The sequence below is a fragment of the Lipotes vexillifer genome, unplaced genomic scaffold, assembly GCF_000442215.2.
Source record: "Lipotes vexillifer unplaced genomic scaffold, Lipotes_vexillifer_v1.1 scaffold571, whole genome shotgun sequence".
Classification (NCBI taxonomy): Eukaryota; Metazoa; Chordata; class Mammalia; order Artiodactyla; family Lipotidae; genus Lipotes; species Lipotes vexillifer.
This window is the reverse complement of record NW_006790468.1, coordinates 1,465,510-1,474,780: the sequence shown is the minus strand read 5'-3', so window position 1 is coordinate 1,474,780 and position 9,271 is coordinate 1,465,510. Positions and strand designations below refer to the sequence as shown.

Below are 9,271 nucleotides of genomic sequence, written 5' to 3'. Positions count from 1 at the left end.
CAGGACTCCTGTGAATAAGCCTGGCAGGGTGGGAGTCTGGTCCCTGTCAGCCACGAGCACACCTCAGCCCCAGAAGGCTCAGCTGAGGTTCTAGATTCTGGCAGCCAAGTGTCTCAGCAGAGTCCAGGCTGGGAGCAGACACCTCGCCCCGCCTCTAGATGCAGTAACCGCTGGTCAGGTGGAACAGCACAGAGACGAAAAGAAGTGGCTGCAAAGGAGACAGCCGCTGCCCCCCAACCCCCGCCCGGCCAGATCTCCAATCATAGCGCCACCACACTCCTGCTCGCCTGCATCTTAAAGGACAGTGAAAAAGAAATGCAAAAGCTAAACGGCTGGCCGCATCCCAGAAGGTCTGTGCCACCAGGCCTAAAGGTGCCTGGGACTTGACCATCAGAAGCTTCTCCGTGTTTTTTAGACAATTTATTTCACATCTCATTACTGAGTTAGAAAGAAGATAAAAATTTCTGCACTGCCCTAAACTAGCAGAAGGAAGTTCATCAGGAAAAAAGAGTGAAAACTGTGTTTCATACACCAGCAGGATAAGCTGCCCTGCTTACAGACTTACCTGCCTGCAGAAACACCTCTCAGGAAGCGTCTGCGAACACTGCAGCCCTCTAACGTTGGAGGGGGGTGCGTGTGAGAAGCACACACAGTTTATACTAGAATGTACTAGAATGTACTAGAAGGGGGCTGCAGGACCGCTCCCGGAAGGTCTGCACAGGCAAAGAAGCGGACCACCACTCACTGCTTGTGCTGCTCTGGGGATGCATTTGTACTTTTCAACAACTGTAAGCATGATTTGAAATGCAAACTAATTTTTTGAGGACCTCACACCCTTCGGTTCCACCCTGGGAGGCCTGGATGGCTCTGCTGTAGCCGCTGCTGCTGCCCTGAAGCCCCAACGCGAACACTGCCTACGGCTAAGCCCCAGGCCCGGGGCACCCAGGGTGCCGGCGATTGCGGGGCGGGTGGGAAGAGGCTGAGCTCCGGGTGCACAAACAGCCCGAGCAGACAGCAGCCCTGAATGAGTGACCAGCCCGTGCCGCAAAGGTCAAATCCTCGATCAGCCCCGCTGACTGACTAGGCTGACTTCCACCCCTCTCCCTGCAGTTGCGTCCAGGCAGGTGGGCTCTCTGCAAGGCTGCGATGGTGGCCCTCCTGGAAAGAACAGGCTTCTCTCGCCTAACGCCTCTTTGCAAGTTAACTGTTCATGCAGTTTTCAGCTCTGGGCACAGATTAAAGTCCAGGACAACACAAAGGGAGGAAGAAGCCTGCTCCAGTAAAGGCCCGGAAGGCTCCAGGTACCGAAGGCCGAGCTATCTGAACAATTAGAAGTAACATCTTTTTGCCCCCTCCTTTCTAGTGTTCCTTAGTGTTTAACTCTGCCACCATTTTCCAGGGCCTAGAAAAGAAGAGAAAGAGTAGCTCCCTGGTACCTGGCCCTGGGTCGCAGCCCCGGCAGCTGGGTCAGACACGGGCATGGCAGGGAGGTAGCTGAGGGGCGGGTGGGGGCCTGGCGGAGCAGTTCATCCTCAGACGGGCTGGCTTGCCTCATCCAGGGACTCTGGGACAGTCCGGCTCGCCAACAAGGCACAGCCTCTTCTCTCCTCTGCTCCCACAGAGGCACCAGCAGCGTGGGCGCCTGCCCAAGACTGAGTGCGGCTCTACCCACCCCGTGTGAGTCCAGGCAGAACTCAAGCAGGGCTGGCAGCGCCCCTCAGCTGGGACACAACGTGAGAAAGGTCATGACTTTGGTCAGCTGAGCCCTAACCACCCCCTCCAAGATCGTGGCCTCCCCCGCGCCTGCCTTGCCCCAGGGGGAAATCAAAGCACCATCCAGGAAACACCAACAAAGGCTAAGAGTGTAATGAACACACACACACACACACACACACACACACACACAGGCAAAAGCTGCAGCACTTGTGAGAGTGGCTCTGGGACTGGGTCTGAGGGAACCTTCTCCAGAAAGTCACACCTGCTCTGCCTTTGAATGACGTGAGAGGGCTCTGGGGACAAAGGAGAATCCCAGAACCGCGGGACCGGAGCGCTCCTCATTTTATAGGGCAGAAGCTGAAGCTCCGAGCAGGGCAGTGGCTTCTGCAGAGATGCCATGTGGAGCGGGCTTCCTGCGGCGGCCATGCCGGGTGGGGCAGTTCAGGCCTGGGCGTGTGGAGGCCATGGTGGGCTCGGCCGCCAGCGCCACCCACAGCCCCTCAGAGGGGGTCTAGCTGCCTCCCATTCCCACTGTCCTCTAGCTGTTGGGTTCACTCAGCCGCTGACTCCTCCCTGCCCAGGCCAGGCCCCGGCAGAGGACGATGCCGGCCCCTGGCCCCTTCTAACTGCTGCCTTCCAGAGCCTCCCAGCCCACCCAGCATCCCCCAGAGGCCCTCTGGCCTGCAGCCCCTGAGCCAGCCCTGCTTTCTGGACCTGCAGTAGGTTCTGTGTCCTGAGAATCATTTGTGGACCAGAGATGGCTGCAGTGCTTTCTCTTCCTCTCACTGGATTTTCTGGAGAGCACATTCAAGCAAGGGAAGGGTCTGACTTTCTCTGTGCACAAGCTGCTCTTGAAAAGCATTCAGTTTTTCTCCCTGCTTTAAGATCAGTCTACAGTCCATAGCTATTTTCTGCTTTGAGTTTGAATGAAGCTGAGAACAGGGTAAGTGACTTGTAGGGTTTGAATTACACTGGGATTACATCCACAAGGTGCTCGGTACTCCCTTGAGCACTGGTAGAAGCGAGGTTTCTACTCCTGCCGACACCTCGGAGAGCTGTCAAGGGGGAAGTCATCGCACTGGGGTTTGACAGGTGACTCACCAATCCCACAATCCACTCCTCTTCTCCCTCCCATGCCAAGTTAGCAGTAAAATGCCAGTACAGGAGGGCGAAGGGGAGCGTGTACACAATGAATGGCACAGCTCACGCCCGCTTCCCCAAGCTAAGCTGACAAAGCCTGCCACCCTCTCCGGAGGACCCAGCCCCTCTGACTGGAAAGCCAGAATTCAGCCAGGCAAGCACTGCGGCATTGGTGGGCGCTGCCACCTGCCAGTGCAAGGGTCGCCCTTGGTACGGAGGAAGTCTGGCTTCAAGCAGCAGTGACCAGACTGCCTGGGTGTTTGACAGACCTGGCACCAACCCCCTGAGGGCCCCAGCTGGCCTGCCCTGTGCTCCCCAGGCAGGGATGCCAAACCTCCCTCTCTAGCAGGAAGAGTAGTTTGAATGATCTCAACTAGCAGTGCAAGATTCTCCCCCAGCAAAATGGAAAATGTGATTTACTTTGAGAGGAATACGTTGGTGACCACAGGTGAGATGGGGAGAGCTACCTTCGCTCGCAGTCCTGACACACTCCGTCCCTGATTGTCAACAGCCAGCTCTCCCACCCGTGGGGATGGGAGATTCCAGCTGGGTGATTCGGCCCCGCTCCCTGCTGCCTAGAAGACAGACAGACGGTACACGGCACTACCAACTGTGCGGGTGGAACACGCTTCTCCACATCTTGACAGAGCTACTCAAACCACAGCTCTGCAGCAAAAACCTGTCTGCCTCCACACGTGATGGCCCTTTTGCGGTCTTTTTTTTTACAAAGTGCAGCACATCATCCCCTCCATTCACCTGCTTTGAACTCTGAGACGCCAGAAGCGTGAGATGGGCCACGGTGGTCCCTGGTGGTTACATGCAGCTCTGGAGGAAATCTAGGAGGCATTCCTTTTATGTGATAACACACTGAGGGCATAAGGGGCCATAGAAGGAACCGTCACTGACCAAGGACAGCGTTCACCATCCAGGGGTGCTGCCTGGACTCAAGATGCAGGGAGACGCCCCCCTTCCGCCATCACTTACAACGCCCCTTGGGAGAAGCAAGTCAACAGAGGAAACAGAAAATGAACATTTTTTTCCTGCCATAAAAAGCTCAGGCTAAATCAAGACACTTCTTCCTCCCAAATTGTTTTTCCTAGTCACTAAAAAAGTATCAAATGTTTGCTTTTGTCCAAAGATATTATATATCCTAGAATTTCTTCAAAATAATATTTAGCTATAGTTTTTCAGCTCCCTTTATAAAACTTCTAATAACACAACTTTTAATACTTTGGTGCCATTTAAAAAATTCTTCATTATGACAGGTATCAGCGCAATCACCATGCAATTATTATTGAAATCATAGTTCAGAAAAGGAGAGTGCGGCTTCCCTGGCAAAATTCGTAAATGTTTGTCCAGTCATCGAAATCGGATGGAAGTGTACCATGGCAGCCACTTGGGGACTGTGTTATTTGTTCGTTTTAACCTGAAGAGACTGTTGCATTTTCAGGTTATGTATAGCTACTCACATAGCCACAGCATATAAATTCACATTATAAGTGTGCTTTCTCCTCCTTTGGGGGAACTTTAAAGGATAAAAAGGACTCAGGTGGGACGCTTAAATAAATTAGCTGTATCTAAACCTGTCAACTTTCTCTTTCTCTCTTAAGAGTGTAATCACTGAGAGTTAAAATTTGTATAAATTGTCTTGGACCTTAGCATCCAAGACAAGAAGGACAAGATGAATGCCTATTGGGGACCCTAAAGGAGAAAGCCCGGCACAGCCGTAAACGGGAGGACCCAGGATGGCTGCAGGGTTTGTCAAGGAAGCCCTTGGAGCCCCAGACAGGTGGAATCCAACTTGTTTCTCTTCCCTCTCCCAACCATTTACACAGGCCACAGAGGACTCCCAGGCAGAAATGAACCAAACAGGACAACGAAGTCTGGCATGTTCGACCTCCCTTTTACATGGACAGACACTCCCACCATCAGCAAGAATCCTGGGAGCAAAATACAGAGACTGGGGGATAGGCTTCCACCTCCAGCCCCCATACCGCCACCCTTCTAAAGGGGCCACAGCAGCCGAGCTGCAGATGCCCTTCCACGGAGCAAGTAGGGGAGGGGCCGACCTGCCTCCTGCTCTGAACCACTGGGCTGTGGGGAGTTGAAATCTCACAAAAGCACTTTTGTGTGGCTTCGCTTCCCGTTACTATCGCACTGCCAAAAACCACAGCAACAATACAGTGAAAGCACGTAAAAGCCAACACAGACTTGATAGCTAAGCACAAGCACGTGTTGGCCACTCGAGGGCACCATTTGGAGGGGGCTGTGCCTACCTGGCAGACAAGCCCCAGTCCTCTGCAGGAGTCCGCCCCAGGACACCTCCGGGCCTCTTTCAAACCCTAGGAGCCTCCTCCCAGCTCCTTAGGAAAACCTCCTGGCAGGTCTCTAGGGAAAGCCATGGCGCCCCCTTTCCCCATCCCCAGACATTGCACTAGCTTCCTCCTGCGTGCCCCCAAGGCACTGCGAACACCTCGGTCTACCCAGCTTAGGAGCTGCAGAAACTGGCAGATGCCACGCATCCCCGACCCGATGACATGTCAGGTCAGACTGGCGCTTTAAAACCTCTCCCCCATCTCACCTCCGCCCTCCGAAAATTTTCTTTCCACTTTCTAGATCATTCCCAATTGGAATCTGTATTTTTAAAAAGAGGTGGTGCTGACCGTTGCAGAGATCTGGGAAGCTCCACAATGCAGTCTTTCCGACAAATGTTCCTTTTCAAAACTGGGAGAATGTCAGATTTTGGAAGTTCGAGGAAAAAGATAAGGCCTTTTGCAGCTGTTCCTCCCCAGAATAAATGGCCCCGATGCAACGCAAGCCTTCGGAAAGGGCATTACAGCCTTTCCGTCGGTCTCAGGTGCAACACCGGGAACTCTGCCCCCCAGCGGGCCGTGCCCCACACTCAGCCGGAAACAAAAAGGGGTGAAATGAGACTTAAGTATCCCTTTAGCTCCCCCATGCTGAAGCCCCCAATTCCCTAACCCGTTTCTACCCGATTTGGTGCCGGTTACTGTAACAGCAATGCAAAGCCATCCTCTCCCCAAAAGGGGGCGGTGGGCGCAACGGTGATCTGTTTGCAAAATACACATGACTGTGACATTCGGTAGCGTCAAGGTCATCTCTTCCCAGGGCTTTCGGATGCTTCCACCGTAAACGTGCGCATGAGTGACGAAGTGTGTGGGTGTGAGTGTTGGTGTGTGAACGTGCGCTCTCCCTCCTCCGTGCGGCCGCCGGGCCAGACTCCGACACGCAGCCACGCTAGGTGACAGGCTCGGCCCGAAGCTGCTCTCAGCGGGGAGTCCTTGGTGGCGCGGCTGCCCCCTCCCTGGCCCGGCCTGGCCCGCATGCTACCTGCAGCCGCACGCCTCCACCACCATGTCCTCGTATTGCTTGTAGACCACGTTATTGGCGGCGTCGATGTAGAGGATACTGATGGGGCTGAGGCGCGCGGGCACGCAGCAGGAGGCCGGCGCTGCATCCGGCGCCATGGAGTTGAGCAGTGTCTGAATGATAGCGTGGTTGGTGGGCTCAAGGTGCGAGCGCAGCGGGAAGTCGCAAACGCCCTCGCAGTGGTACGCATCGTAGTTCAGCGGCGCGATGATCCAGTCGTCCCAGCCCAGCTCCTTGAAGTCCACGTGCAGGGGCTTGCGGCTACAGCGGCTCCGGCCCCTGCGCCCGTGGCTCCGGCCCTCGCCCCCGCCGCTGCCCTGCGCTGCCCGAGTCCCGGCCAACGCCGTCCGCCGCCGCCTGCGGCCGCCGATGACCGCCATCGGCAACCCCATGCCAGGTCCCTGATCCGGCGGCGGCTCCGCTGCCAGTGCGGCCCCGAGCGCGCGGGCCTGGGCGCGGATCTCTCGGAACAGGCTCTCCTTCCTCTGCGCGCGGGAGGAGACGACCAGCAGCGCGCGCTCCTCCGCCGCCGCTCCGCCTCCGCCCCGCGAGTCGAAGCCCAGCAGCCGCAGTGCCAGCGGGACCGGCGCGGGACCCGCCACTCCGCGCAGCAAGAGGCAGAACGCGCGGGTGGCGCGCGGCTCCCGGCGGTGGCGCCGCAAGGCGTCCGCCACGTCGAACACTTCCCAGCGCGCGGCGTCCAGGGGCTCGGCGGCCCGGGAATGCAGCAAGCGCGGCGCGCGCGCGGCGCTGGGGCACGTGGACAGCAGCAGCAGCGGGGGAGTCGCGCTGCCGGGGCCCCGCTCCGGAGACTCGCGGCGCAGCACGCGCAGCTCCGCGCCCACCACCTCGTCGGCGTCGGGAAGGCTGGACACGTCGAACAGGAAGTTCAGGCCGGTCTCCGCTGCCGATTCGTCTGCCGGGGACGGGCAGAGACAGAGAAAGAGCGGTGTGAGAGCGAAGCCGGCACGCCTGGCCGCGGGGCCTCCTAACTGCAAATAGCCCAACTGCCCTGGACGTGAGAACAAGGCTCGCTGGAGCTGGCGCCTGCCCGGGCGTCTCGGCTCCAGCCGGAAAGCCGCCAGCCTGGTCCAGAAGAAAGGGGGCCTTAGGTTCAGATTATCTGGATCTGGATTTTCGTTCATCGAGCCAAACAATTTCCGACAACCCACGGACATCAACTGAACGCACCCCCTCACCCGAGACCAAGACTTAAGGCCACTACGGTTCCGCTGCCTGCCCCAGAGCCATGGGTTTTCGAAGACTAGGTCGGAGGCCAGATTTTCAGCCGCTGGCAGAAAGAAGGCCCGGTGGGCGCATCAGAGGTCGTGCGCCTCTTCAAGACCTGGAGGCCAGGCTGACCGCGGTAAGGGGACTGCTGGTTATGGCCCTGCTTAGCCGCCAAGAGAGCCTCGGAGTCCCGGTTGTGCGAAAACGGAAAATTCTTGTCCCCTGTAAACTGCTTCTGCTACCAGCCCAGCCTGGACATTCCAGCCGGCAACGATCTCCCATGCAGGCGGGGGCTCGTCTAGAAGGGGAACGCGCCCTCAGGGCTGCAGAGACCCTTTAGTGCCTCCAGCCTCCTCGCTTTGCTGAAGGGGAACTGAGGCCCAGATAAGGGGCCGGGCTCAGCCCGTGGTCGCGATGGGGAACTCCAGGCTTAGCTTCTTTCAGTGTTTCCGCCACCTCCGACGGAGGGGAAAGGCGGCAAAGGAGTACAAGCAACCTTCTGGGAAGTGTTTGAGGCAGCCGGGACTGCCTTGCTGCAGTGAGGGCAGCGAACCGAGTGAGGTCTCCCCGCCAATACCCTCTGGTCCCCTCGCAGACTTATTCTTTCCCTCCGTTATGACTCAACTCGGGCTTTGGGATTTTACTTATGGTTGTGGGCACTTTTTTCTTTTGGGGCTCAGAAAGGAAAAAAGAGTTGAAATTCCACCAAGCAGCAGATAAGGAGCTCCCTTTGAAGGAGGTCATATGGTTTCGTTTTGCCCCAAACGCGAAGAGACTGTGCAGACTCCCCCCACTATTGGAGATTTGCTCACCAACCACAGATGCCATGCCATCGACTCCTGGGGTCTGAAGTCTGGGTGCTGCGGTGACCTCAGGCAGCCCTGCTCCAAGCTGAGGCTCAGGGGGGAGAGGGAGGCAGGAGAGGCACTGGGCAAGTGCTCCCCACCCCTCCCCCGTGCTTTCTCCCAAGGGCTTGCTCGCTGCCACACTTTCTCTGAGCTTCTCCTGCAGCCTCTCTCAGCTTTGAGATGCTGCCACTGCATCCTCTCCCTCCAGAGAGAGGGAGAGGCGGCCTTACTAGCCTTGCCAACCAAGCAGAGCTCCCCAGGAAAGGATTTAGCTCAGGCTGAGACTACTGAAGGCCTAACTCGACCTAAGAAAGAACATCTGGTGCCTCTACAAGCTTAGGGCCCTGCACATGTCACCTCTCCCACAGCTGGGAGCCCACTCTGCAGAGTTAGGGCTGGGGCCTTCCCTGCCTCTGTACACCAGGACTTGGGCTCCCTATGAGTACCCTAGTATCCCATCCAGGATGCATGCCAGGCCCTCGGAGAGTGCTTGAAAGTTCCCACCAGACCATAAGGCCATTTGGGCCCAGGATGCCCCTGTATCCCAAATAAAGCAGTCTGTGTAGACGTTATGTGTATGTTGGAGGGTTCGAGAGATTTGATCACTGCCCCGCCTCTACCTGCTTTCCCAGGCTAGGGTCGGGCATATACAACCCCCAGTGGCTCCCAGGCAGGACCTGGATGGCAGCAGCACTTAACTTTCCGGCCCTATTTGCCTTTCTTTCCTTTCTGCCTTCCATTCTGGGTCTCTGGCTGGACAGAATTAAGGCCGAAATTACTTGCATTTCCTCCTGAAATTAGTTAAATTTTCCCTATCTGTCTGTTTTAATGGCTTCAATAGAGATTAATAAAATCCAGATGACACTCACCAACCACCACAGTCTCACCTAAGTCCTACCTTTGGAGGGCTCAGGGCGGAGTAAGGTGGGGTCCCAGAGAGGCCTGCA

General features: G+C 56.7%; 1 protein-coding gene across 1 annotated transcript in view; it reads right to left on the bottom strand.

Annotated features, from left to right (window-relative positions):
• Window positions 1-6,203: 6,203 nt before the first annotated feature.
• GDF7 (growth differentiation factor 7) overlaps window positions 6,204-9,271 on the bottom strand; it is a 5,668-nt gene continuing 2,600 nt past the window's right edge. Inside the window, exon 3 of the mRNA XM_007463759.1 lies at window positions 6,204-7,162. Within this exon, the coding sequence (XP_007463821.1) occupies window positions 6,204-7,162 (959 nt within the window). The remainder of the gene's footprint in view (window positions 7,163-9,271) is intronic.